The sequence below is a fragment of the Aspergillus campestris genome (assembly GCF_002847485.1).
Source record: "Aspergillus campestris IBT 28561 chromosome Unknown P168scaffold_1, whole genome shotgun sequence".
Lineage (NCBI taxonomy): Eukaryota > Fungi > Ascomycota > Eurotiomycetes > Eurotiales > Aspergillaceae > Aspergillus > Aspergillus campestris.
In genome coordinates this window covers 1,536,513-1,563,752 of record NW_020194336.1, presented here as the reverse complement: position 1 = coordinate 1,563,752, position 27,240 = coordinate 1,536,513, and the positions used below count along the sequence as shown (strand labels likewise).

The 27,240-nt window shown below is 51.8% G+C and overlaps 10 protein-coding genes across 10 annotated transcripts; 4 read left to right on the top strand and 6 right to left on the bottom strand.

The window, feature by feature from the left end:
• Positions 1–1,871: 1,871 nt before the first annotated feature.
• P168DRAFT_228361 (uncharacterized protein) lies at positions 1,872–3,350 on the bottom strand (the record flags this gene model as incomplete). The annotated part of the gene is made up of 1 exon (XM_024833129.1): positions 1,872–3,350. The coding sequence occupies one exon, from the start codon at positions 3,348–3,350 to the stop codon at positions 1,872–1,874; it is 1,479 nt and encodes a 492-aa protein (XP_024696820.1).
• A 1,917-nt stretch (positions 3,351–5,267) lies between these two features.
• On the bottom strand, positions 5,268–6,827 carry P168DRAFT_323400 (VIT1/CCC1 transporter family protein). Its single transcript, XM_024840686.1, has 2 exons — positions 6,058–6,827; positions 5,268–5,953 (listed from the first exon to the last, which is right to left on the bottom strand). Exons 1-2 carry the CDS (start codon positions 6,408–6,410, stop codon positions 5,419–5,421), a joined length of 888 nt encoding a protein of 295 aa, XP_024696819.1. The 5' UTR covers positions 6,411–6,827; the 3' UTR covers positions 5,268–5,418.
• Positions 6,828–7,633: 806 nt separating this feature from the next.
• Positions 7,634–9,365, top strand: P168DRAFT_228584 (phosphoesterase-domain-containing protein; the record flags this gene model as incomplete). Its single annotated transcript, XM_024833139.1, has 7 exons — positions 7,634–7,732; positions 7,779–8,192; positions 8,239–8,415; positions 8,460–8,498; positions 8,552–8,758; positions 8,779–8,960; positions 9,032–9,365. 7 exons carry the CDS (start codon positions 7,634–7,636, stop codon positions 9,363–9,365), a joined length of 1,452 nt encoding a protein of 483 aa, XP_024696818.1.
• A 188-nt stretch (positions 9,366–9,553) lies between these two features.
• Positions 9,554–10,138, bottom strand: P168DRAFT_314346 (uncharacterized protein; the record flags this gene model as incomplete). Its single annotated transcript, XM_024839770.1, has 3 exons — positions 9,554–9,563; positions 9,643–9,789; positions 9,930–10,138. The coding sequence occupies 3 exons, from the start codon at positions 10,136–10,138 to the stop codon at positions 9,554–9,556; spliced, it is 366 nt and encodes a 121-aa protein (XP_024696817.1).
• Positions 10,139–11,183: 1,045 nt separating this feature from the next.
• On the top strand, positions 11,184–11,569 carry P168DRAFT_314345 (uncharacterized protein; the record flags this gene model as incomplete). The annotated part of the gene is made up of 3 exons (XM_024839769.1): positions 11,184–11,277; positions 11,422–11,447; positions 11,507–11,569. The coding sequence occupies 3 exons, from the start codon at positions 11,184–11,186 to the stop codon at positions 11,567–11,569; spliced, it is 183 nt and encodes a 60-aa protein (XP_024696816.1).
• Positions 11,570–11,737: 168 nt separating this feature from the next.
• Positions 11,738–12,481, bottom strand: P168DRAFT_11687 (uncharacterized protein). Its single transcript, XM_024832592.1, has 2 exons — positions 12,121–12,481; positions 11,738–12,072 (listed from the first exon to the last, which is right to left on the bottom strand). The coding sequence occupies exons 1-2, from the start codon at positions 12,298–12,300 to the stop codon at positions 11,884–11,886; spliced, it is 369 nt and encodes a 122-aa protein (XP_024696815.1). The 5' UTR covers positions 12,301–12,481; the 3' UTR covers positions 11,738–11,883.
• Positions 11,939–14,329, bottom strand: P168DRAFT_11566 (carbohydrate-binding module family 48 protein). Its single transcript, XM_024832583.1, has 4 exons — positions 13,967–14,329; positions 13,621–13,756; positions 12,241–13,418; positions 11,939–12,096 (listed from the first exon to the last, which is right to left on the bottom strand). The coding sequence occupies exons 1-3, from the start codon at positions 13,987–13,989 to the stop codon at positions 12,429–12,431; spliced, it is 1,149 nt and encodes a 382-aa protein (XP_024696814.1). The 5' UTR covers positions 13,990–14,329; the 3' UTR covers positions 11,939–12,096; positions 12,241–12,428.
• Positions 14,330–16,229: 1,900 nt separating this feature from the next.
• Positions 16,230–17,486, top strand: P168DRAFT_277843 (cyclic nucleotide-binding domain-containing protein; the record flags this gene model as incomplete). Its single annotated transcript, XM_024835633.1, has 1 exon — positions 16,230–17,486. The coding sequence occupies one exon, from the start codon at positions 16,230–16,232 to the stop codon at positions 17,484–17,486; it is 1,257 nt and encodes a 418-aa protein (XP_024696813.1).
• Positions 17,487–17,828: 342 nt separating this feature from the next.
• Positions 17,829–18,732, bottom strand: P168DRAFT_246589 (uncharacterized protein; the record flags this gene model as incomplete). The annotated part of the gene is made up of 2 exons (XM_024834046.1): positions 18,315–18,732; positions 17,829–18,097 (listed from the first exon to the last, which is right to left on the bottom strand). Coding segments are annotated over exons 1-2 (681 nt in total), but the record flags the coding sequence as incomplete, so codon positions are not given.
• A 573-nt stretch (positions 18,733–19,305) lies between these two features.
• P168DRAFT_308308 (forkhead domain protein) lies at positions 19,306–23,365 on the top strand (the record flags this gene model as incomplete). Its single annotated transcript, XM_024839182.1, has 1 exon — positions 19,306–23,365. The coding sequence occupies one exon, from the start codon at positions 19,306–19,308 to the stop codon at positions 23,101–23,103; it is 3,798 nt and encodes a 1,265-aa protein (XP_024696811.1). The 3' UTR covers positions 23,104–23,365.
• Between the last annotated feature and the right edge of the window lie 3,875 nt (positions 23,366–27,240).

Here is a 27,240-nt window from a genome sequence, read left to right as displayed (position 1 = left end):
GCAGCCCGCTTTTTTTTTTCCCTCCCACGCGGGAACGGTACCCGCTTTGCGCTCATTGCATCATGAGTCTATGAGTCTGCCTTAAGGGGGACTGGAATACATCATCGCGCATCATGGATTGGGCTTCACTGTATGATACGTTACAGGGCGGTATTCTTTTACCGTATGGATGCATAGTGCATATACTCGCCTTGTCCGGGGTGGAGTTGAAGTAATGGATGTGTAGAAAGGTACATGGTCAGCTGACTTGTGCTGACCTGGTGGTAATCCATCCCAGCTGAGATGCGATGAGATAGATGACATGAGATCATCCCGCATATTCTTCACACATTCAAGACTGCCTGTTACTTTGATATCGAAAATTGTAGTCTCTTACAACCATTGTGATCAATACAGCACAAAAACAATGAATGAATGTGATAAAAGAAAGAATAGATCTACCGCGCATCCGCATCCGAGCGCATCGCCCACACCTTCCCCCCCAATCCCCTCCAATCCCACGCGCTAATATTGAGCTATTGGTCTGGGGTGCTGTCGATCCCCAGTAACTAGGCTGGTAAATCGGTCGGTCGATGGGACTCTTGGTTGTCTGTGCGAAACGCCAGTCTGGGGTTTTAGGCACAGGTGAGGCTGGTTGGCTGGTTTACTTACCTGCCTAGTGGTGGGGTTGAAGCTGGCGGTGATGTCTAAATATAAATGAGGCGTGGGGTTAATGAGGCTGGGTAGATGGGTACTAAGAGTGGCAGGGCAGGGCAGAGTATCTTCAGAAGCCCCGCATTACAGTCTGACGTATGATGATCTATTGTGTTGTCTGTTAGAGGGAGCTGAGTCCGGGGGATGTTTACAGGGGAAAGTCTATACATGAGTTGTTGTGCATGGCTGTAGTCATAGTATAGTTCTGTATCAGTCGGTTGACCTATAAAAGCAGTTTATATTTCAATCCCTCGACCAGCCCAAAAACCATACATACATACATACATATCAAGTGGTTCTAATAGCAGGGTAATCAGGTCTCATCAATATCACTAATACACCGATCATTTTTAACTCCCTCCTTCCTTCAATATCATATCATCCCACATACCTAACTATCTCACCACATCCCCTCCAATAACACTGCATCAAAAAGGTACTATCTTACCTATAGATCCCATGACATGCTCTAATCCCAGGAAAGCCATTCCTCGACAAACTTTATCTATCGTATTCGGCTCTTTCCAGTCCTCCCACTCGAACTAACATCTCCCACCCTTGTCTTCGTCTCACTTCCACTCTCACGCCATCCAGCATGACGCCTATTAAGCTCGCGAGCAATACGAGCTACCCAAAAAAAGCATAAGCACATACAAACCTACCTAGGAGGCGAGGATGGTAAGCCAAAGCTAATCATACATAATCTTAAACATACCGCTAGTCCACGCATAATAACCACCAAGCCATGTGACTCGGTCACCTTTGAGTTTGACCGCCACAGTTAACTAGTGGAAACTTACCATAGAAGTCTGACAGCAGTGAAGGTTTCATCTGGGATGGCTTGTTCTTGGCTTTTTGAGCCACGTTGCTCAGATTAGCTCAGCTTGTGGTATTCTGGGGAGGTTTAGCTGAGCTGAGTGATAGTCTCCGTCGGAGGGAAGTAGATAATCGATACACTGGTTTGTTACTCCAGATGGCCTGGCTTGATAGAGGTACAAACCTTTCCTCTCTTAGGCAGAAGGCCGAGTGTAAATATACTGTTTCTCTTTTTACACCGGTCGAAGATTGACCATTTTACTGTCAACCAGAACGTAGTTTCTAGATCCCATACAGAGTAATATTCTATCCCAAGGCAACTCTATACATAACATCTTATCACCGACCAGCGCTGTAGACATTCAATTCAGAGTCTCGCGAGCCTGTTCCTCCCTTGCCTTTTCTTCCCTCGTTCTCTTCAGCTTCTGGCGAAATTCTTCAGTATACTCATCCGGATCCCACACCAATACCCTGTGTTCCATCTCCTCGAGCTTCCTCGTCACCAGCTGTTCCATCTCATCCCTTTGAGCTTCATCCAGCTGTTCCAACCGCTCTTTCCATGCCTCGCTAGGATCGTCGGTTTTCGTCGGCCCAAAAAACCTCGGGTCGATCTTCTTCCAGTAGATCTCGTCAAACGCAAAGCTGTTCTGGATCGCATACACTATCCAAAAGTCGCCGCTCTCCCAACTCCGTTGCATATGACTCGAGAGCCGGCGCTGGTCATGCTGGACGACAGCACCTTCACAGTTTCTCATGGCTGCTAGGAAGGTCTTGAGGCGGCGGTCAAATACTCGGGCCCAGTCCTCGATACCTTCAGCCCAGTACTCGGGCCTTTCGATAAGAAGCCACCATGGCGGCGCGTATGAAAACTCCACGGGTGCTGCGTATGTGAACTCCCAATCCACGACGCCGACAGTATGCATATCTTCATTGAGAAGAACATTGGCTGGTCGGAAATCATCACACCAGAGTTTGAAAGGTCCATTCTCGTACAATGGTAGTGATAATTTCTTGTCCCTGGCAAGCTTGTAAAACAGCTGTCTTGCCACGTACTTACGGCGACAGTCATCTGCAGACTGCACCGCATCATTCCTTTGATGGAATAAATGTTGCATATTAAGTTGCGCCAGAGCTTCGATATAGGAAGATGCTGTATTGAAAGTGGCATCCAGAGGCGGAAGTTTGGATCGAGGCAGTGACCCTAAACGCACCAAGGTATTCATATTCATGGATAATGGCCGGCGGGTGACCTCCCAGGAAAAGTCATCCACCTGGGTGAGGGACCCTATTCGGGGAAATTCTGTCTTGAAAAGCTGAAGCAGGACATTGGCTAATTGCGCGTATAGTAATCCAAGTTGATCTTCATCAATATTTGGATTCAGAACCCCCCGCTCTTCAATTGGACACGCGGGGGTGTTGAGAGCCGCATACATGCTTTTCGTCCAATCAATATGGCTCATCATGATAAAAGGACCGAGTTTAAGGGGGCTCTCCTCCCTTGTACCTGAGAGAATAACGAATGGAACTGGAATTGGTGTTTGATCTGAGAGGTATCGCATCACAGCGACCTCATTCTCTGTCTTTTCCTCAGGAAAAAGAATAGTGCCAGGTTGTGGGAAACGGATATCAGTCGCGCCGTATGTGTACTTCATTTGTAATACGATATTGAAATACCCTTTGCCACAAATTCTAAACTCGGGGTCGTCGCCAGAATCATGCCTCAGGATAAAACTTGCAATCGGTCTCTTGACGTCAATATCAAGAAACTGATTTATCCAGTTGTCGGAGACATCCTCGGACTGTTCCCATGCGACGTCGTCGAAATGCATCCAGGGCTTCATAGTTTCGGATGGAAGAAGAACGTAGTTGCTGGTCTTTGTAGTGAGGCTTTTAAGTTTGGGGTTAGGAATGTCGTCGATGAAAAGGGGCTATATGAATAGTAGTATAGTGATATTAATCTCATCAGTCGACACGAACGCCGCTATCAATAGAGAGCGAGAACAGTCATCCATCTACAATCTCGAGAGAAAGAGACACGAGAAGTCTATAGGCTATGAGAGACCAGGAAAACAGCGTTCAGAGGAAAATAAGGAGGAAGCAGCCATCCACGTCCCTGCCTTACCACAATCACATGACCATCAAGATCTATCACAAATCCGCAATTGTGGTGGAACTGTGCCGCAGCCATTGTTGGAAGATCGTTGGGTATGGTAACTACCTCTAGGTGTTGGGGATGAAGCTTAAGCGGACTCAACTCGCTTTCCGTGGCACATCCGTCTAGATCTCGTGGCAGTTGTGGATTTGGTTCTATAGCATAAGAGAAGCCAAACCTTCTTGATTATCCAGCAATTGCGAGTCATTGTCCGAAAGTGAACTAAATGATCGAAGCCACCGTGGAAACCACAAAGGATACTGGACGATAGAACTATTAAGAGCCGTCAGCCAGTCGAATCCTCTGCGGCAATACGGTGCATAGGAGCGAAGGACTGGAAAACAAAACATCTTAGTATAAAAGACCAAGATTGATACGTTAATCAATATCAGTGCCCGAGTTAGGGACAGTAGGATTTATATCTATTCTCCTGTTCCAAAGATAATCTAATTCCAGAATAGTGGATGAGATCTCCTCTTGCAAACGAATACTAAAATTCTATGCTGCTTCACAATTTCTCAAACTCTAGTCACTCTGTATAGAATGTGCTAAAATATGCCAGAGAGATATATATCGAGACCCTCAGGCATCCACCAGAAAAGAAACTCTATCTTAAATCTTACACTCGATAAAGCCACATCCCGAATGCCAATCAGAGGATGAAAATCATAGATGAAAAGGCGACTGTTTCTTCCCGCCTTTGAAGCGCATTATCTTCGACGCCAATTACCCAGGTCTTTCGATTCTAGTAGCAGTGGTAAAGTTAGTACTATACACACCATTCTTCTTCCTAGTAATTTATAGCAAGGGAGATGGTAGATACCAGTAGCAGTACATACAACAAACAGCTAATTACCACCCCAACCTTACATACAAAGGTAAGTATCATCCTATCTAGTACGTGAAGACCAGCCTTGTTGTAAAATGAGGTACCGCAGTGACAATCGCAGTGGCAGTGTCCAAGAAGCATCCATGCATGCACGGATCTCCATTAGGGCGAAGTACTCCGCTGAACGAGCGAGAATCCTTGAAGCGGGGGAAGCAAGCATGCGCTGGCATTTTGTTTGATCATGTTTGTTTGTTCGAATTTGACCTGTTTGTCATTCTTTTTTCTTCTTTGTTTGCTTTTTACTACCATTGATCTCTAAGTACGGAGTAGGTATGAGGCGGGGTGGATGTGGTTCGTTGGTTGGCTTTGGTACCTTAGTGGTGGTGGTAAGGTACTGGATGGGTTATTGTTTTGGTTTATTTATTTATTTTTTTTTTATATTTATCTTTTGGGTAATAATGCCGAGAATTTGTGGAAGGTAGATAGTAGGATAGGTATGCTGCGTGGGTAAGGTATGTAACACAACTAACAAGTGGGCGTTGTTTCAGGCTGAAGCGACAAATGGTATGTGCGTACAAGATACTGATAGTGGTGCCGATATGCCAATATTGTCTAGACTCCTCAGCAATGGAGGTACCTGAGGCTCCTTTCTTGTTTGGTATCTAGGTAGCACACCTTGCTTGGTGGGTATGTGCCTTGTCGTTCTAGCTCTTACTGTTTCAGTCTCCCTATGACATTCCTACTAAGAGTCAAAACTATTGTCGTTATTTCGTGCGTGTTTTCGATATGTATATACATCGTAGATAGACACCATAGTGATACTCCAGACCACGTTTTGTCCTGCCCAGCATGGACCGAACGCCAGACACCAACCCATGACACCAGGAAAAGGAGAGAAATGAACGCAAAAATAAGAAAAAGAGAGTAATCAGTGACCCTCCTGTCCTCCATCTTCATCCGCAAGCATCTGGAACCCCTTCACCAGTCCCATTGCCGATCCGGCAGCGATCCCACCGACGAGCACCATCTGCACGCCCCCGATCATGCCCTTTCGAATATTCCGTCGCCCGGACCAGCCACTCACGAAGCACGTCTTTCCGTAGCCGAACACGAACAGCGCCACGGCCATGGTGGCGATCGACCAGCGCAGCGCGACGTACGCGTCTAGCGGGCCGACGAAGAAGTAAGGTAGGAGCGGGACGAACCCGCCGACGAAGTAGCCGAGCGCGATGGTCACGGCGCAGACCCAGGCGCGGGACCCGGACGGCTCCTGTAGCGTGTGGTGGAAGTTCATGAGGAAGGACGGGAGCATGGGCGAGGCGGACAGGTGCTGCGTGAGGTCGGAGACGAGGTGCGGTGGGAGGTCGTAGGGCGCGAAGATCTCCGATACGGTCGTTGTCACGGAGTCGGGATCCGTCATGGTTTCTTTTTCCGTGTCTTTCAGGGTCGCGCGGTAGGATTCCCTGGGTAGTCACGGTTAGTCCATTGCGATCGGGCTATCCTTTTCAAGGAATTGTTCAAGGAATTGTTTGTTTGTTGTGGTAGGAAAATGGAAGTATAGACTCACTCTTCGCTCTTGGCGCCCAGATATCCTCCCAGTCCCATGGAAATGGCACCCGCAATCAACTCCGCCAATCCACCGAAGACAACCACTTTGGTGTCGCCCAGCGCTGACAGACCGGCCGTCAGTGCAAACGGCACGGTCATCCCGTCGGACAGACCGATGATGGCGTCCGACACGATGCGACCGTCGACGCGGGATTCTTTCTTCTCGGGGCCATCCCGCCCGGGTCCGACCATCGTGCTGTTCGAGCATTCAGAGTCTCTCGACATATGATGCGAATAGAGCCCTTTTTCCGCGTCGCCATCTGCGACGGGGGAGTAGCTCGAGAAGAAGCCTTTGATAAATGCGAGCGACATTATTTGGCCGGTCTTGCGTCAACCTGTAGTATGTAGGTTTGTCGACGGGTGTTGTCTTATCTCCCAGGAGGATCTCAAATGGTTTTTGGAGGAAGGCAGGGGGGCCACCGGTTTAATAAAGGCGCCGGTATCTCAAATCCACCTGAAGAATGTGGGATCGAAGCAGGATTAACAGGATTCCGTAGGATCAAGCCCAGTAGTGTCGTTCTGAACTGGACAAATCAGAAACACAACCGGTGGGACCAAACAGGGCGAGGGAGGACTTAAGAAATCCTACAACCGGGGCGTCGACTGGGGGCGAGGGATAGAGGTATCAGAAACCTCCAGATAGATGACCCACGCAGTTACATCAGGGATCCACGCGAGATGAAGACAAGCGTCGGTGAGGGGTCTTGATGCGACCTCGTGCCTTTGCACCCCGGTCGATCAAGACTATCAAGCAAGCGAATAGCCTATAGAAAGTCCAAGTAACAAATGAACCTGAACGGGATTCGATCATTTGGTGCGGAGAACGATAACACGTGGACCGCCTGATTGGTCAGCAGTGGGTGTTGGCGGATCCACCGTCAGGCGGAGAACTTCACCTTCCAGTAATCATTACTCCACTCTAGAGTACTATACTTCCTTGGGATTAATGGGGATGTTATGACATGGTTCATGACCCTGGACGGAGTACAGTACGGAGTGCGATAGATAGTCTGGTTGTACGGAGTATCGCTAATGATCCAGAGAACTCCTGTCCCTTGCATATGATGTGGATTGTTGGACTGTCAATCATCCGACAGGTCTAGCAATATCCTCAAATATCATCATCTTGGACACCGTGCGAACATTGAAGTAATAGGTAGTTGACACTTCACACGTCCCCTGCATGGACGCGAGGAGGTCCCGTGTGATTCAATAGTGTCATCCGCACCGATCGCCGCCGTCTCCTTATCGCGGAGAGAGCCGTCGTCACACTCCCAAAGTAGACCTTGACGCGATCACGGACAATTGCAGGAGATCAATCCATCCGTTAAAATGCCTTCACGCTCCAAATCTCATGGGGAGGACTCGTTCAGGGGTGGAATGTCAAACCCCTTGCGACGCGATCAATTGATCCACCATACCGAGGGCGAAGGGGATACATAACGCGTGGACCGCTATTTAAGAATGCTCGATCTCGCGAGCTGAAGTCTCGAGATCTGAGAGAGTAACTTGTTTGAAACTTACCCATAGCGAGGATGAAGTTGTCATGGACGGTTGTATCTACGCTGGCCGCTCTCACCTCGGCGCGGCCTCAGGAGCAGGACGCGAGGACCTGGAGTCACCTCCGATCCAACGTACGCATACATTGCGAGGCAGAGAGACGATAGCTGACCCCAACAGATCAAACATGTTGTCTACCTGATGATGGAGAACCACTCCTTTGACAACATCGCCGGCTATTGGGATTTCCACCCGGACATCGACAACCTGCGCAATATCAAATACTGCAACGAGTACACCAACCGCAACTGGACGGTGTGGGACGAGCCGCTGGAGATCTGCGCCTCTCCATACGAGACAGAAGTGCCGCTGGAGGACCCGGACCACGAGTTTGCCGGGGTCACATATGAGATCTACCGCAAGTGGAATGCCACCAACGACGATGTGCCCAACATGGGCGGCTTCGTCGAACGGCAGTCGGACAAGTACCACTCGTCGCCAGGAGAGTCGGGGTTTGTTATCAAGGCGTATGATACGAAGAAGTCGGCTACGCTGGCGGAGATTGGCGAGAACTTTGCGTTCTTCGACTCTTATGTATGAGACCTCGCCCGTGAGCATCCCCAAACTGACGAGAATCCAGTTCGCCGAACACCCCGGGCCCACGAACCCCAATCGCCAATTTGCGACGTCGGGGTCTACCTGCGGGATGGTGGATAACGGCAACCAGGCCGCGGGTTTCTTCCACAACGTGACGGGGACGACGTGCGCGAAGTCCATCTTTGAGTCTCTGAGCGAGAGGGGGATCAGCTGGAAGAACGTAAGCAAATGACTCGATTGGTATGGACCGACTAACAGAATCAGTATTATGAGACGGACATTATAGATGGTTGGATGTACAAGGTGCGTCTCCATTATACCCAGTATTGTTGATGGACAGACACTGACTGGACTAGTGGGTACAAGACAACGCCCAAGACCACCTCGCGCACGCAGACGAGTTCTATAGCGACCTAGAGGAGGGCACCCTGCCCACTTTCTCTTATATCAACCCAGAGTGCTGCACAGTCGACTCGATGCACCCGACGAGCAACATGGCAGCGGGCGAGCAGATGATCAAGCATTTGTACGACGCGGTGCGGCGTTCAAAGTACTGGGACAATGTGCATGTACATCGACGCAGGAAATATCTCACAATGCTAACGAAGAACTCAGTCTGATCATTATCAACTTCGACGAGCACGGGGGATTCGCCGACCACGTTCCCCCACCCGCGAACGTGCCACAACCCGAAGACGGCATCACTTTTGACGGGAAGTCGGAAGGCCGCGACGTGACCTATGACTTTACCCGACTGGGAGTGCGGTATGTCTTTGGTCCCTTATTTAATCTCTTTTTATTTCTTCGAGGCGACTCACTCATACTACGAACAACAGTGTCCCCGCCTTCTTAATATCCCCCTACATCAAAGCCAACACGCTCATCCACGACGCGGGCACAATGTACGCTTCCGACTCCGCCTACACGCACACCTCAATCCTACACTTCCTGCAAGAACTCTGGGGCCTGAAGGGTCTGAACAACCGGGTACAGTGGGCCAAGACATTCGAGCACGTATTCTCCAGAAAGAAGCGATACGATACGCCGATGAAGTTGAAAACGCCGCGCTGGTACGGGAGTAGCTGGGAGCCGAAGCCGGAGCCGTTTTACCTGTTGAATCAGGATGAGGAGTATTATGCTCGGCGGAAGTTGCTTGAGAAGCAAGAATAGATGGTTGGATGGTATCGTGATAGACAGTTTCAAAAGAATAGGCTGATAGATTGGGTAACATAGAACATAGAGCATAAGGGACATTCACAGCGCATCTCATGTAAGACTAGGTAGATCCCGTCTTGAGGTAACGAAGACGTAGACGTAAGCATCGCTTGCCAGCAAACCACACCACAATCAAACCCTCCTTATTTAGCCCTGCAATAACCATCAGCATAACATACAATAAAACCCCTTCAGAAAGGGAAATAAAGAAGGGTGTGGGAAATAAACATACTTCCTCTTCTCCCCCTCACTTCTCTTCCCCCCCGACGACGACGAAGAAGAAGTCAACGACGACCACCCAGCCGCGGGACCCGACATATCCCAGATCTTACTCTTGTACGCCGGGAAAGAAGTATGATTCCACATGTTGACGAGGACACTACCCACATATTAGCTTCATCATCCCTTCTCATTACTTTCCCTTCTGCTCTTGTGGGGGATCTCCCCCCGCACAACACGCAAAAAAAAAAAAAACAAGCGAGAAAAAAGAAAAGAAAAAAAGAGGATAAGTAAACAAACCTCTGACTCCGATCCTTATACTCCTCATCCTGAATCTCCTTCACACCCACTTTCATTCCATCGCGCGAAAACATGACGTTCTTCTTCTCCATGCGGGAGCGCGTGTTGCGGGTGACTTCTGTGGCGGTGGACCACGCGATGTAGCCTATGGCGGCGAAGATGGCGACGACGACGAGGAGGATGATGAGGGGGAGGATTGGGTTGGACATTTTTTCTTCTGTCTTTCCTATTTTTCTTCGGTATATTTATTGATTGATGTATTGTTTGTTTGGTTTTTGGGTATTGGGTTGGTGGCGTTGTGGATGGTTCGTGGGAGATCTGGGGTGGATGGATGGTCTGGGCTTTTGTGGATTGGGTGGATTGATCCTATTTAAGTAATGTCAGAAATCAATCAAGTCAAATGCAGAGGAAGAAAAAAGAAGACAGAAGAAGGGTTAATAAATACCTAGGCAAGTACCGAGCAGAGTAAGATGCAATAAGACGGTAGGGCTGAGAAGAAGCGGGTGATCAGTGGTTTGCCGATCAGGTGGCTGGATCTGCATGACATACCTATCAATCAATCACCATTCATTATTCGATCTGGTGGTATGAAGTGGTTTTATGATGGTGATAGTAGGATAGATAAGAAGAGAAAGATATGAAAAGAGAAAAAGAGGAGAAAAGAGAAAGGGAAATTAAAGAAGAAAACAAAAGAGAAGCCAAGACTGGTACCAGGGGTGCAGGATCCGGTATGGGGTCTGGAATCCTGGTGCCTATTTCAGTCTTCTACATTACTCAAGGGATTCTTGAGGTAACTTGATTCATCTTACTGTACCTGGAGTACTGGTACCTTATAGGACTTGGTATATACATTATCTCAGTTAATCCTCACATCAGATAGTCCTCACATCAGACATTTTACAATAATATTCGCCCAGATATATCATCTCAAATAGAATGAGATAATACCCTACCATTAGACAGCTGAATAAAAAATAAGTGAAGTAGTATTAGTAGCAGTAGTAATAGTAGTAGTAATAGTAGTAGAAGTAGTAGTAGTATCTCAAGAAGTAAAAGAAGAGTGACAACTCAACTCCCCTCATACAATACATCATAATGAATCATCCACCCCAGCCGATCATGTCCACCTCATCGTGATCATCACATACTAGTACCTTCAATTCCCATCTCTCAGTCTATCTTTTTCTCCCCCCCTTCAATATTCCTTACTCTTTCTCTATCTATCTATCCATTTAATAAATAATAATATATAATATGTGCGGCGTCCCCTTCTTCCCCATCCCCCTCTGCTTCCAGTGCGGCACGGACCGGAATCCCTGCCACTGTCGCGTTATTGGTCCGTCTGTTGGTATGTCTCTCTGCTTTCCATACTGTCCCTTGCTGTTCCTACCAGGTACATGCCAGGTACATACCTATCTACCTACACACCTACGTACCTGCCAGGTACCTAGGTAGGTAGGTTCTACAGATTACATACTGACAGATTGGATAGCCTTCATCGTGAGTATCGTGACAGCTGTACGTCATCTCATCTACCAATCCACTCCATACATGTATACAAGCTAATAAGTGAATAGGTCGTCTGCTATCCCGCGTCCATCTTCTGCGGATGTTGTCTGACGAAGCCTGGGAAGGAGTGAGTTTCTTTCTTCTCCTTGATTGATTTACTTGAGATGTGTCTAATGGTGTAGTGTCCTGGCTTTCCCCGTGGAGGTCAATCGCATGGTGAATGAGTGTATACCTATTTGAATCTGTATTTACTTTGGAGGTGGATATTACAATACAATAAATAACAAGATCAGAAAACAGTGGTCATTATAGATATACGAACAGTGCTGCGTCCAATGGCATAACCAATATCCTCCGGAACACACAAGAATAAACATCAGGCATAAACATAAGGTATAGACAATGACTTAACGATAGAGAGAAACAAGGTTAGGAGGAGAACAGGCTATTTGAACTTTTCCTTCAGCTTGCTGAAGAATCCGCGCTTCTTCTTGGCTTCTTTGGCCCCCTGCTGCACAGTGTCCTTGCCCGTGGTCCCGTTGGTTCCCCCGCCCGCTTGGTTGGTCTGGCCTGTGGACTGCTGGGCCTGGGTACCTGTTGGTTGCTGGGCCTGGGCACTTGTCGGTTGCTGCGCCTGGGAGCCCATCTGTTGCTGAGCCTGGGTACCCGTTGGCTGCTGGGCCTGGGTGCCCATCTGTTGCTGGGCCTGGCTACCCATCGGCTGCTGGGACTGAGAACCCATTTTTTGCTGCGCCTGGCTACCCATCGGCTGTTGGGACTGAGAACCCATCGGTTGCTGGGCCTGGGTACCCGTTGGCTGCTGCGCCTGGGAACCCATTGACTGCTGTGCCTGGGAGCCCATCGGTTGCTGCGGCTGAGCACTCGCCGATTGCTGTGCCTGAGCACCACTCAGACGCTCCGAAGGGCCCGTCGGTCCCGCCCGGGATGGCTGCGACACAGCCGGGGTCGACTCGGTGCGGGGCCCGCTGGTCACGGTCGGTCCCGCGGCCGGGTAACTGCTGGACGGCGACTCCGGCTCCAGGTCCGGGGCCTCACCCGAGCGCTTCCCGGGGCCGTGGCCGACGTGGCCGCCGTGACCGTCGGGGCCGGAGTCCCCGCGGACTCCTCCCGGGTCACCTTCCTCTGGAGCTCCTGCTCCACCTCTCGTTTCTCGTCGACCGCCTCCTCGTAGGCCGCCGCCTCGGGGTCCTTGTGGGCATTGCTCATGGACCGCCGTACCACGTCCGGCACGTCACTGACCGGCCCTCCGCCGGTGGTGGTGGTGGTCTGGCGCCGGGACTCGAGCGGCACCCCCGCGGCCAGGGCCGCCGTGGTCGAGTCGGGGGCCGCCGACTGGATGGTGGCCGGGTCGTAGCCCAGGCTCCCGGTCCCCATGGGGAGACTCGACTCCGGGATCATGTGCTGGGACTGGGAGGGGGGCGGCAGGGTGGAGGCCCCCGCGAAGGTGGCCGGTCCGCCGGTCAGCGGGGCGGAGGCATCCTGGTAGTAGGCGGCCGGGTCGGTGCGAACGGTCGACTGCACCGTGTTGGGGTTGAAGGTGCTCGGGTCGGGCACCTTCTCGCCGGGTTTGAGGTGGATGGGATTACCGGAGCCGCTCGAGGCGGGGATGGGGTTGACGGAGAGCTGCTTCGCGTCGCCGCCGTCCCGTGGGGTGTCCGGGAAGGTCCCCGGCACGGCGGATCTCTGTTCGTAGGGGACATTTCTGGCGAGGCCGGCGGTGGTGGAACTCGGGGCGGCGGACGAGATGGTGGTATCGCCCAGCTCGCGAGGGACCTTCCCGGCGAGGCCTGCGGTGGTCGATTCTGGGGTGACGCCGGACATGATGGCAGCGTCAGGGTGCGAGGCAGGTGCAGAATCAGGTTGGATCTGATGAGGGTATAGGACGTTGTTGATGTTGTTGCTGCCGTCGTCTTCTTCTGGGGAGGAGGGATCGGTCGTCCAGATGCCGTCAACGACGAACTTTAAATGGGTCAGTTCCGGTCCGCAGGATTTCCTGTTAACGACACGCTGACGTGAGGGAGAGACATCGGAGGGGGGAGTGGGGAAGGGCAAGGACCCGGAGGAGGTGCGTCCACATGACGTCAGTGGACGGCCTCGCGTCATGGATGATCTATCGACTCTCCACGGTCTTGCCTTGTGCGGAAGGGAAACAAAGGCGTACCTTGTAGTGTACTTTCTCCGTCATCCACGGCAGGTGGATCTCCTTCTCGAAGACGTCGCCCGTCCGGTCCAGCTTGACGGACTTCGCCCAGTCATCGAAGTTGCCGGTTACGTACACTTCGTTGGCACTGTGCGGCCTAGATTGGGTTGGAGGCGGTCAGCGGTTGAATTCCATTGAGTCTGATTCTATAATCTGGTTCTGTGGTCCTCTTGTCTCCTGGGGGGTGTCACTCCAATTCTTCATGCAGCGGGGTTACTCGAGGGATTGGACTCGGTCGTACATCTGACGGAGACGGAGACTCGGGGAGACTGAAACGGAGGGGTTGAGTGTTATCGGAAGAACTTACCATCGAAAGGTGTAGGTTCCCATGATCTGTGAACCGGTAGAATATGAGGGGGAAGGGGGTAAGAGGGGAGGGGAGAACCAGGGAAAGGGAATATAATAAATTGGGAGGGAAAACCAAGAGGGAGGAGGGAAGAATGAAACAGAGGGAAAACAGAGAGAAACAGGGAAGAACAGCTCAACTAGCTTAGGCCGGAATTAGTTGTCAGTTGGCAGTCCGACCTGGCCAGCAAGACATGGGCGGTCAGCACGGATTCTCTGTCCTCCTACGGTATGAATTGATACGGACTTCAATTGGTGAGAGACAGAATGATCGGACAAAATTAAGAGATCGTGATTTGGTGTGGATTTGAAATTGATCGATGATCCAGCCCCCTATCAATGGTTCTAGATCCGCTATCTCTGTCTGTCTCTGTCTCAGCCTGTCTCTCTTTCCCAGACACTCCACTATAATCCCAATGCTATCATATTCCTCTAGATTATATTGTCTCCCTACAAGAGATTCTCCTAGATTACATCCGAATAGAATATTCCCTCAATCATACAGATTCATCCTATCTATAGTCTCGACTATCGGTCACGGACCATGCTGGATCCACTCCAACGGCGATCCAGACCGGCTAATTTCCTCCTAGTCAGGAATTCTCCTAGCAATAATAAGGAATCCTCCTCGAAATAGGAGAATAGGAGACTGTCTCTCGGAAAGAATGGAAGAGTCCACCATCATCATCCTCTCATGGTCAGATCGACCCACCCATGGATCCGGATGTCATGACTTCAGTCGGGGGACAACGAGGCCAAAGTTGCCAGTTGCCACCCCGAATGATGAGATCACGAGTCCCCCTTCTAGAAGACGTCTGGAAAGTTCCTCCTGGATTCGATCCGCCCGTTGTGGAACTTTCGATCGTTCTTCTATCTCTATTTCTATTCTTTTATCTTTCTTTCTTTTGATTTACATTGAATTTAGATCATCTAGGTTACCTAATTAGTAGGTTTCATTAGATTGTAATAAGATAGACTATTGAATAATCCCCCAGCTATTGAAGCCGTGGTGTCTAGCGTGGGGAGAACCCAATGAGTGACGTCGATCAACCATTGTCTTCCTATCCAGAAAGGTTGTCAATCAGGGAGATGATGTTGATGATCCATCCGTTCACTGACCAGGAGATATTCTCTCTTTTCTGTTCTTCTGTTCCTCTGTTCTTCTTTTCTTCTTTTCTTCTTTTCTTCTTTCCTTCTCTTCCTCTTCTGTCTCCTGTTCTTTTCTCCTCTTTCTCCCCGCCTTTCTAGGTTCCCTCCCTTTTCTTCCATCAGTCACCCTTTCTTCTCTCTCTCTCTCTCTCTTCCTTTTCTCTTCCCCTCTTTCCAACACTCCTCTCTTCTATTCTTCTTTTCTCTTCTCTTCTATCTTTCCACTCTATACCCCTTCTACTCCGTACTCTTCTATCACTTAATCTATCCTCTTAAACAGTCTGTTTGCTTGTTTCAAAGAGCTTGAAACTCCACCCATAGCTGCAATCCACCCGGTCAGTACCTCTGGTTCTCTTGCCCCTCCATAGCTTTCCTTGCTCTCCCGACTGGTCCACCATTCTTATCCATCTTCCTCTCTTCCCGTGTTTCCTACAAATCTTATTCCGTCACTCCCTCCATCCCACGCCCCATTCGTTGAAAGAAACCATCAAAGTCACCAGAAAAAAGGGAAACAAAAGACAAAATCAAAGGAGAGGAATCAAAAGAAAGACAGAAAGACAGACAGCAAAAAAAAAAGAAAAACAGAAGAAAGAGTAAAAAAGAAGAAAAAAGGACAGTCCCCTATTTGGCATCAAAGCCAACCACTTGAGACCATTCTCGCATTCTCCAATTAGGCTTCACCTCCCGTTACCCACTTTTTTCTGGCGGAGACTCTCGCTGCCACCTACCTTTAACCCCCCCCCTCCTCCCTCCTCCTCCAATTACTACGTCTCCTACCTTTCCTACTTCCTGGCGGTTTCTCTACCCGCCCCTCCTTCTTCCCTCTTTTTTCCCTTTCTCAACGGTTTCTTCCCCTCCATCCCATTCAGTTTATGTCTGCCCAGATCTTATATCCTTCATACCCCGCCACCGATCTATTCTCTCGCTCATCGTCATCCCACCAGCTCTCTGACTGTGATTTCCAGACCTCGTTCAGCTCTCCCCGGCGGCTTCCGTCGCGACTACCCCCCCTTCCCTCTCCATCCCCACTTCTTCGTGGCCGGAGTCGCACGCTCTCCGGCCCTACTACCGACATCATGGCGGCCAACAGCTCCTTCGCCGATTCCAATGCCTCCCTCAAACTCTCCACAAACGACAACCATCCCTCAACGTTCCAGAAGATCTCCGAGGAAGACGAGGAGGAGGATCATGAAGTGACGTCACCAACCAATCCCACCTTCCGCACCGTCGACGCCGGTGATAGCTCCTCCGCCCGCGGTCGCCTCTTTTCGGGCGGCGGGTTCGGCGAGGGCGGTGCCCCCATCCGCTTTGGCCGGAGTCCCTTTGGCCGCGCCACCACCGAGGAGGAGGCCGAGGAGGACGACGAATTTGAGGAACATCCCGACGGCATCCGTCCCACCGGTGGTGCCGACCACGGCATGCCCAACAACTACGCCCTGGGCCGTCGCACGTCCGTCTCAGCGGAGTCGCTGAACCCCACGTCGGCCGGCTCGGACGGCTGGGTGCCGCCGCACCACCCCAAGACCGACGAGCAGCTGGCCCGGCTCAAGGCCGCCGTCAGCAACAACTTCCTCTTCTCGCACCTGGACGACGACCAGTTCACGACCGTGCTCGACGCCCTCGTCGAGAAGCCCATCCCCGCCAAGGGCATCAAGGTCATCTCGCAGGGCGACGCCGGCGACTACTTCTACGTGGTCGAGAACGGCCAGTTCGACGTCTACATCAACCCGGCGGGCTCCGTCCAGCCGGGCCCCGACGGCATGGGCAACAAGGTCGGCAGCACCGGCCCCGGGGGCTCATTCGGTGAGCTGGCGCTCATGTACAACGCGCCTCGGGCGGCGACCATCGTGTCGGTCGACCCCAAGAGCACGCTGTGGGCTTTGGACCGGATCACCTTCCGTCGTATTCTCATGGACTCGGCCTTCCAGCGCCGCCGCATGTACGAAGCCTTCCTAGAGGAGGTGCCCCTGCTCTCCAGCCTCAAGCCGTACGAGCGGGCCAAGATCGCCGACGCCCTGGACACGATCAAGTTCCCCGCGGGATCGACAATCATCGCCGAGGGCGACCCCGGCGACGCCTTCTACCTGCTAGAGTCCGGCGAAGCCGAGGCGTTCAAGGACGGGGTATCCGAGCCCGTCAAGTCATACCGCCGCGGCGACTACTTCGGCGAGCTGGCGCTGCTGGACGAGAAGCCGCGGGCCGCCAGCATCGTGACCAAGACGGACGTGAAGGTGGCGCGACTGGGCCGGGACGGGTTCAAGCGGTTACTGGGACCGGTGGAGAACATCATGCGACGGACGGAGTATGAGGTGCGGCCGGGGTCGTCGGCTTGAGGACGGGTTAGGATCCGCATGGGGGTGTTTGATTATGTTCTATCCTTCTTTGGCTTGGCCTGGTTATGTTTGTTTGTTTTTTTATTGGTTACTGGTTACCTTGTCGGTCGTTTATTGGTTTGGTTAAGGTTGTTACTGTTTACTGTTTACTGGTTCAGTGTTCAAAGAGTATCTAAGAATGGATACATAGGTTGTGCATTAGGTCATATATGCTTCCTTGATACCACCTACCAACTTGTAGACAAAAAGTAAACCCCTAACCTAATAAAATAAAGTAAAAACACCAATAAACCAATCGATCAACCAATAAGAAAGTAAGAAAGAAAGAAATATTGATCACGAAACAACCAAATCACTCCTCAACACCCACTTCTCTCCCCCCGTAACCTCCCTCCCCTCATGCAGCAAACAGCTCTCCCCATGCCGATGCAGCAGCGCCATGCCCACGCGGGGCGCCACGGAGATCGGTTCCGGAGAGCGGTTGTCGCGCGTGGGCTCCGGGTAGAAGACGGTTTCGCCGCCTGTGCAGGTGGAGAGGTAGATGAGGAGGGTCCATGTTGTGTGGTGTTTTTTGGCTGAGGGGGGGAGGGTTAGGGTGTTGGAGTCGTCGTCTTTATTATTATTAGTATTTCATCGGGGCTTTTTGGGGAGGGGAGGGGTATATTGAGTGGGTAGGTAGAGGTATAGTTGAGGTGGATGGATGGATGTATACATGTATGCATGTCATGGTGTATGCACATGGTGTACAGTATGCAAAACACCTCAAACAAACACAATATATCATATTTGAGAAGGGACGAAGGGGAAAAAAAAAGAAGAAGAACATACAATGTTTCGCAAAGAACTGCCCCGTCGAATACCGATAAACCCTTATATTCGGATTCAACCCTATAGGAACCCCATCCCATATATTCCCTCCTTCCCCCTCCCCCTCCCCATCCTCCCCCTCTCCCTCTTCATTCCGAAAAAAAGACAAAACCAACTCCCTCAAAGCAGTCCCCTCCCACAACACCCTTGCAAACCCCGGGTCCCACACCTGGAACCGATCATTCACCCGCGCGGCATAGTCCTTCCCCCGCTGGACGGGGGTCGTGCTCAGCTGGAGGGAGGATAGGAAGGTAACGTAGGCTTTGCAGAGGGGGGCGGGGAGGAGGCCCGTCGTGGTGTAGATGTGGGAGGGGAGCAGGGGCGTTAGGGAGAGGGTGTGGGCTTTTGGGGGGGGTGGGCGGAGGGGGGCCATTTGGGGATTTCATTTTCTTCTTCTTTTGAGGATTTTTGGTTTTTGGGGGGTTTGGAGGGGGCTTTGGGTTTGGGTTTGCCCATTTTGTTTTTTTTTTATATTATTCTTTTTTTCAAATGGGTTGTCTGTCTGTCTGTCTGTCTGTCTCTGTTGGTGATGGTTGTTGTATGGTATATGGTATAACAATGTTGTATGGTAGGTATATGGCTGGGTGGATGTCATGTCTTGGCATTAGTATTACTTACCATGTCTGGTCTTGGTATCAGGCTGTTACGTATTCTATCTCCTCTTGACAATTGATCAATTCTTTAGACATCGCATAAATTATCATGATATCAAATATGAAATATGAAATATAACATATGTAATATATTACATCTAATATATCATATAAATAATATGTATATATAGAATACAATACTGATTACTCCGTACCAATGACTAACACGCTAGGATGAAAAAAACACTCACCGCCTTCCACCATCTCCAAACCTGGCTCTGCTTCTTCTTCCCGTCTGGCTTTCTCCTCCCAGAAAGAAAAAAAAAAGAGAAAAAAAAAACGAAGAGGACCGCATTGTCATGTCGTCGTCGCAGACCATGACAGCGCCTGCGGTCGGTCATCGTCCTCCTGATTCGACTCAGGACATGTCCCCTTCCCTCTACGACTATTCTCCCTCTCAACATCCCCTTCCTCCCCGTCCTCCCATCGAGACCGCTGCCTCCTCCTCCTCCCCGCCCAGCGACTCCGCAATCCGCGCCCTGCAGGATTCTGCCCCCGACCTCCCGACGGCGCCCTCATCCTCCCATCCGCCCCCGACGCCCCCCAATGGCCTACCCTCCGTCTCCCCCATCAAGTCCGATCCCGATTTGCTCGATCTGCCCGCCGACATGGGCGACGTCCAGCCGCAGTCGGCCCTGAGGCGGCAGTCCGCCGCCAGCGCGCTCCTGGCCCAACTCCTCGGCAATCATGACCAGCCATCTGCCGCAGAGACAGACCCGTCCGCCGACCACCCGTCCGATCAGGGTGCCCATCCGCCCCATCTAAACGACTTCGATCGCCTGGAGGACGGAGACGGGTTCGGGGAGGGAATGGCGGACGACGCCGCTGACTTGGAGAATCCCCTCGGGGGCGGTCCTATCGACGAGCGGAATCAGACCCCAGCACAGATTGAGGACGTTCCGTTGGACGACACAAAGCCGGATGTATCGTTTGAGGACTCCCTCTCCCATCCCGATCCCCGTCTGAGTACCCCCGTCCGGTCCACCGACCTCGCCGATGGCCTGACCGACCCTTTGCTCTTCGCCAAATCCGGCCTCGACCACTCCGATCTCTTTCCGCCCTTCGACGTCACGGCCGCCCCCAAGACCCCCTTCGAGGCATTGCAGCAGAACGAGATGCTCACGGCCGCCTATCTCTCGCAGAGCGCCGACCTGTCGGCCTTGGGCTACTCGGGCGGTCTGTCCCACGACGTGATCGGCGATGGCGCTGGGTCGGAGCCGCGCATCCAGGCCTTTGCCAAGTTGGAGTTCGACGATGGCCACTTCTACTGCAACACCTACTCCTTCGTCCTCGGACGAGATGTCCGCGCCGCCCGCGCCGCCCATCAGCGCGAATTTCAGGCCCGCCAGGTGATGCGATCCTCTCGCCCCAAGAGCTCCAGCGGCGGCCACACCTCGCACACCCCCGGCCGCGCCAAACACGACGGCAGCGGCATGATCGGCAGCGTCGTCAGCGACCGCGGCGGCATCATGGGCTTTGACCCGGACGTGCCTCCCAACCTGTCCCGCATGAGTCGACGCTCCTCCAACTCGTCCCACGGCGAGGCCGCCCCGCCGCTGCATGCCAACCCGGCTCAGCTGCAGACCACCACTACCACTACCGCCCCCAACACCACCACCACCACCACCACCGACTACAACGCCCTCGCCATGCAATCCTTGACGGACGGCCTTGGGGACGCCAAGCCCGTCGATGCCTTGGCCCTCCTCCCCTCCCCCGATTCGTGCCCGACCATCCCTATCCACCCCCCGGCTACCGTCGACGGCACCGCGGCCGGCCACCGGGGGATCTCCCGCAAGCATGTCAAGATCGCCTACAACTTCGACAAGTGTCTGTTCGAGATGGAGGTCATGGGGCGAAACGGCGCCTTTATCGGGGCGGACTGGCTCTCCCCGGGCCAGATCCGGCCCCTGCACAGCGGCGATTACATCCAGATCGGCGGTGTACGCATCCGCTTTTTACTACCAGACGTCCCCATCGGGGAGACCGGCGCCGAACGGGCGGACGACGCGCTCGGAGCCGACGAAGACAAAGCCGCGTCCACCCTGGCCGTCGAGACCGAGGGCGACGGGATCAAGGATCCCAATCAGGCCAAATCCGCCAAGTCCAAGGATGCGGACCCGGGCCGGCTGGTACAATCGATCGAACCGAGCGATCCCTCGCAGGCCCCTGCCCGGCGTCGCGGGCCCGGACGCCCGCCCAAGGACGGCATCATGTCCAAGCGGGAACGCGCCGAACTGGCCCGGGAGCAGAAGTTGGCGGCCAAACGCGAGGCCAACGGTGGTGTCACGCCGCCTCCAGTGCCCGTCCCGGCCCAACGCCCCAAGGCCGGCAAGACCACGACGACGACGACGACGACGATGACGACCACCGCCACGACCCCGGGGGCGACGACGGGCGCGACGCCGGGTGCGACGAGCACGGCCATGTCGGTCCCGCCCGCGGGGCCACTCAAGGAGTCCGTGGGCCCCGAGCTGTCGCCCGGATCCAAACCCGAGAAACGCAAATACACCAAGCGGAAGAAGCCCGACGGGACGACCATGGACATCCCATTCCCCACGACGGAGGGAGGGTCCTTTTCCATGGAGCCGCGTCCCGAGGAGTTCATCAAGGCCCCGCCGGTCAAGAAGCGCAAGCCGTCCCGCTCGCCGTCGCCCAACTATCCGCCGGAATCGGCCTACGGGCCCGAAGACCTGGCCAAGCCCCCCTACAACTACGCGGTGCTCATCTTCGACGCCCTGACCGAGGCGGGCACGCCCATGACGCTCAAGCAGATCTACCGCGCGCTCAAACTCAAGTACCCCTACTTCCGGTTCAAGTGCGAGACGGAGGGCTGGACGTCCAGCGTGCGGCACAACCTCAACGGCAACGGCCACCTCTTCATGCACGCCGAGCGCGATGGCAAGGGATGGTCCTGGCAGCTGCGTCCGGGAGCCTCCGTCGAGAAGGAGAAGAAGCGACGGCCGTCACCACCGCCGCCGTCCTCCTCGCAGCCGCCGTCGGCCCCGTCGTCAACGCCGCAGTACATGCCACCGTTGAACCCGTCGTACGGCACCCCCGCCAACGGACCCCCGGCCCCCATGGCCAATCCGCACTTCCAATTCCCGCAGATGCCCTCCCACCCGTATCCGGCTCCGTCACCAGCTCCGCCCGCTCCCCCGCCCGCTCTTCCCGCTCCATCACCCGTCCCGCCACAGGCCAGTCCGTACCCTCCGGCGCCGCCGCTGCCCCCGCCGGCGGCAGCACCGCCGCAAGCCACGGCGCCCACGCCGTTCCCGATCCCCAGTCCGATCCGGAACAACCTCCCGCCCGCCTTTGCGCAGACCACTCCTTCCACGTACACCTCCCCTTATGCCTCTGATCCGCCGCCGCAGTTGGTGCAGCTGCAGCAACAGCAGCAGTTGCGCCCACCCCAGCCGCCGCAACCCCGGCCGCCGCAAGCCATGGCCCAGCCGCCGGCACCGCCGCAGTCGCAGTCGCAACAACCGTCTCATCCACCGTCCCATCCGCCGCAACACCAGCAACCTCATCCGCAGCAGCACCAGCCGCAGCATCCGCCGCAACACCCGCCACAGCAACATCCCCCGCAGCATCCCCCGCAGCATCCCCCACAGCATCAGTCTCCATATCCGCCGCCGCCAATGCCGTCGATGGCCCCGGTGCAGCATCAGCATCAGCATCCCCCGCCGCAGCAGGTGGCACCGAACCAGGCACCGCCCGTGCACCACCAGCACGCGCCGCCGCCGGGACCACCGCCACAACAGCAGCAGCAGCAGCAGCAGCAACAACAACAACAACCGGCTGCGCACGCACCGCAGCAGTTCAACGTGAGACCAAGCGATTCAGGCCCGGGGCCAATGAACCACGGCGACATGCCATCATTCAACGAGCGGGCCAACAAAGCAATCGACGACTTCGAAGTTATCCTCATGGAAGACTACGAAGACAAGAACTACATCAGGGAGGTGCTGAAGAGCGCACGCGCGCGGGCCCTGGGCGACGCAACGGAGAGTTCGTTCCCTGGCGGCGAGCCCAAAGACGAGGCTGTTATTGTGGATGCGCTTCGCAATTTGATTGGGAGTCTTAAGGGGGAGTAGTCACCTTACTTACTCTTGCCTACTTTTGTATCATACCTACCTCTGTACGACGTGGGTAGGTTGGTAGGTAGGTAGGTAGGTATGTGGGAGGCGTGGATGAAAAGACAGGTGGAGAAAATAAATGATTAACGACTTGAGATTTGTTTATGGTTACGAATGGTTTTTTACTTTACATACATGTCATGTGTCATGTCGGTGGTGTTGTGGTCTGCCGATTCTTTCTTTCTTCTTTTTTCTTTTACTTTTTTTTTTTCTTTCTCCCTTTTACTTTGTTGATTTCTGGTTTTATCTTCCCTGTTTGATCATTACTCATTCTTGCATTCAATGATATCCACTCTGTTCAGGACCTTCGCCCAGCTCTTTTTCGAGAATCGTGTATTGACTGGTTTGGTTTTATCTTTTCTTTTCTTTTCTTTATCAGTTCTTATTTTCTATCTTATCATTGTTACTGTTATGTTACTGTTACTTCCTAGTATCTAGGATCTACCATCTAGGATCTGGAGCATGCATGCATCGGAGCAAGGCTTTTCCTTGATTCAGGAAGAAGAAAAAAGGTGGTTGTTTGGTTGATTGGTGTTTGTGCATAGATAAACAATTTATTTCACTTTACTTTACTTTTGGATTTACTTCGAGACTGTCGGAGTCACAGATACTTTGTGAGACTGGGTCTGTCCTTGTGTCTGTTTTTTTTTTTTTTTTTTTGGATGTGTATATCTGTGGTAGGTAGGTAGGTAGATACCTACTGGTCCACTATACGTAGGTGTATGTATAACATAGCAGTATGTACCGGCCTGCTACTGAGGACTAATGACTCATATCACAGATTGATCACCCAGGACTCAGCTCGCATCTTCACAACTGGAGTTCTCTTGGTTTCTATCGTTCCTCTGTGGCGTGGTATTGAACCCGATGTGAGGGTGGCAGTTAGTTGTTGATAGATCCTTTGAGGGAAACGCCAGGGTGGATTATAGGAGCAATATTCCTTCTCTTGAGGATACAGTTGGTGATGTGTTTTGTTGGTTGAGTCTGGTTTGGTGTAGGGATTGGATGGATGCAAATATCACCGGCGAGCAATTGATGGCATACATCATGCCATCATAATGCTGTCTTAGGAATCTGATTTCTCAAGGTTTTCATGACATAGCCAGGGGTTATGGCCATTGCTTAGCCTGAACACTTGACATCGGCAAATCTATATCATGTGCCTGGCTGTATATCAAGTCTGTATGCGAAAAGTTATTTCGAGTGCTTGACTGATTGCTTGTTGGAAACATCCTTGTACTCCAGGCTTGTCTCTAGTATATACTCCATTTTCTTCAAGATTGCGTGAGTTCACGGGGTATTTGATAGTCTTGTTCTTCCAGTCTGGCTGTCGGTTGTGTTTCACAGTCCTGATGAAGATTGGCCTAATCATTTAATTCTCCCTGATATATAAGAGTCATGTGAGGGCACTGTATGCTGTGTGGAATTGTTGGTTAGTAGGAGGTGAATAGACTGGCCGGCTACCTCCGTGGCATGAATTGACATGGTCATTGTGGAAAAGGCTGATAAAAGACAGTCAAAATGATGACAAGAAAAGCTTGATGAGATTGAAGCTTAAAGAGATAACAAAGGTCACGAGAAATAATAAAACACAAATGGTCAGGCATAGAGCAAAAGGACTGCGGGACAGCTGATCATTTAGCTAATTACCAGTCACTGCTTCTTTCACAACAAGTGGTTCAAGGGTTTGTCCTTACAGAGTTGCCTATATGAAAGGGAGGCTGGTCTGGTTGTTTTCACTGTGATGTACAGAAGAATAGTGTCCGTTTTTCATCTATGGGAATTTGAATGAGAAGATCTCCGTCGTCAGGTTGTATTGTTGAATTTTCTTTATAATAGGCCAAGAATCATAATAGGATTGTATCCTTTGATTAAGCAAGCTGAATGATTTGAATGGGTAGTTCCAACTTCGTACGTGGGTGTAGTGTAGGTGTGTTATATGATGGAATGAACTTTGTTCTCTTCTTTTTTCTTTCCTTGACTCTTATCTAGCTACTTGGAATTAAGTCACAAAATAATGCCATGAGTCTACTCCGTTAGTAAAAAGCAGGTAGAAATAAGTACTAAGTGGAAAGGCAAAGCCAGTCACTGTATATGTAAGTGTGGATAGGGTTCGAAGGAAGAGGAGAGAGATGCGAACCCCTCCTCCCCACTTGGTTCACTTGCCAGTTCACTCAGTTGTTTTTATTGAGGGGACTGGATATATAATTCATATAATATAGTCTATGAAACATGATATAGATATGGTGTAGATATATACATGATAGATGTATGAATATATAAGATGGATATATATCAAGAATTATAAATATACAGTAATGATTGATGAATCCATCATGTTTCCCTTCACACATGCAGCAGTCAGCAGTCAGCAGTCAGTAGACGTGCATATATCCCTCATGAACCTTTCCTTATTAAACTTCCCCTCTCGGGACGGACAGATGGAACAGTAGATATTATTCAGTAGGTGGTGGGATACGGTATATTATAGTATATTATTACACCATACAAGTCGTATGGTGTCAGAACCAATAGATATTTATATACCTCCCACCTGAAGGATAACTGGGTGGTGGTGGATGGGGGACTGGTTGGATCGTTCGAGAATTCGCCCTGCCCTTGTGGTTGGTTTTGTTTTATTTCCGTGCCCCTCTTCTGTGGAAATAGTGAGGCATCTCTATCTTGATTACTATTATATATTTTTATTATACTAGGTGACTCATGTCATCAGGTCTGTTGCCTGGTACTTGATCGTATAGTTCAATCAGCTTGCCTGTTCAGTTTTGTAGGCAATGATATTCTTGTCAAGACCCTAGGATCCCTTCTCGCTTCTGCCGTCCTAGCGTTGGTGACTTGGGTTATTCGGGGTGAAGAGCGCCCTGCGGTCTTCCTATCAGTTATCGACGAGGGGTTCTGTACTAACCCGAGGCCTCACACAGTGGCCGTGCTACTGTATCGATCGACGAGTGACCCGATGGTCCAAAGGTGACTAATAAGCGATAAGAGAAGTAAGGTGTGTCAGGTACGAAAACCTGATCACTTAGGTTGAGTGTGGGCGAGTAGAAGCTAGACTTGAAATGTATACTCAGACTTGAGAGTGTTATTGAACGCGACTAACTAAACTGTAGATACAGGCGAATGAGTGTTCTTATATATCCTTCCTTGGCTACTCCCGTGGTGACTCCTTTGTGGTCACTTCCGGAGTCGCTCCAATTATGTGTTTCCCTTGGTGCCTACTCCTCCGGCTACTCCCTGGGGGTAGGCGTGGAGTAGGTGATCGCATCACGTAGCTACTCCTCTATCTCACGTTAGGAGTAGGTGATCGTATCACGTGACTCGTAGTCATCTTTGTGCAAGGGTTCCGATCCTTATGTCAATCGATTGGCGTCGGGCTTCTGCCTGGCTGTGCCGCCTTTCGTGGGGTATTAACCTCGTTGGGTTTCCGTAACATCACTCCCCCCTCTTCTAGCGTTTCGTCCTCGAAACTCATAAAGGTGCGTTTCCCCCTTGATCGTAGTTTCCGAAATCCATCGATCCTTTTCTTGTGCTGATGTCGTCATGCCAGTAGATAACGATACCCGAAAGCGTAACCGCCTTCGTCAATACAACTCTATTCTTGCCACTGGCTCCGTTATCGATATTCCTTGCGAATCCTGTTCTTCTCGTGGTGTTGACTGTGTCATGGACTCGAAGAGCAAGAACTGTGCCGAATGTACGCGTCGTGGACGGAAGTGTGTGAAGCAGTTGCATAGTGAACGAGAGTGGGAATCCCTCGAGAGGGATAGGAAGCGTCTGGCCGATGATTTGGTTAAAGCCGAAAAGCAATGGCTCGAATATTCTCAAAAAATGTCGCAAGTTATGTCCAAGATCCTCCGTTTGAGGAAGCAAGAACAATTTCTAAAAGATCGTGGTGGCCGGATGCTTGGCCATGACTCCTTTGTTATGGAGCAGCTTGATGATGAGGATCCTCTAAGTGCTGAGGATCTCCAAGAGCTGGATCGTCTGGCCGATGCCCAAGACGGTGCTCAACTTGCCGCGGTATCGGACATCCCTAGTTTTTCTCAGGCGATGAACGATCCTTCTTTCTGGGCGAGT

What these genes read in the sequence shown, in the direction of transcription:
- P168DRAFT_323400 (XM_024840686.1), bottom strand. Translation starts at nt 6,410, where the DNA reads ATGTCGCTCGCATTTATCAAAGGCTTCTTCTCGAGCTACTCCCCCGTC. An exon ending in CTGGGCGCCAAGAGCGAAGA is followed by an intron (nt 5,954 to 6,057) that starts GTGAGTCTATAC and finishes GTGACTACCCAG; the next exon opens with GGAATCCTACCGCGCGACCC.
- P168DRAFT_11566 (XM_024832583.1), bottom strand. Translation starts at nt 13,989, where the DNA reads ATGGGAACCTACACCTTTCGATG. An exon ending in GGAACCTACACCTTTCGATG is followed by an intron (nt 13,757 to 13,966) that starts GTAAGTTCTTCC and finishes AACCCAATCTAG; the next exon opens with GCCGCACAGTGCCAACGAAG. An exon ending in CGGAGAAAGTACACTACAAG is followed by an intron (nt 13,419 to 13,620) that starts GTACGCCTTTGT and finishes ACCCATTTAAAG; the next exon opens with TTCGTCGTTGACGGCATCTG.
- P168DRAFT_11687 (XM_024832592.1), bottom strand. Translation starts at nt 12,300, where the DNA reads ATGGGCTCCCAGGCACAGCAGTCAATGGGTTCCCAGGCGCAGCAGCCA. An exon ending in AGCAACAGATGGGCACCCAG is followed by an intron (nt 12,073 to 12,120) that starts GCCCAGCAGCCA and finishes ATGGGCTCCCAG; the next exon opens with GCGCAGCAACCGACAAGTGC.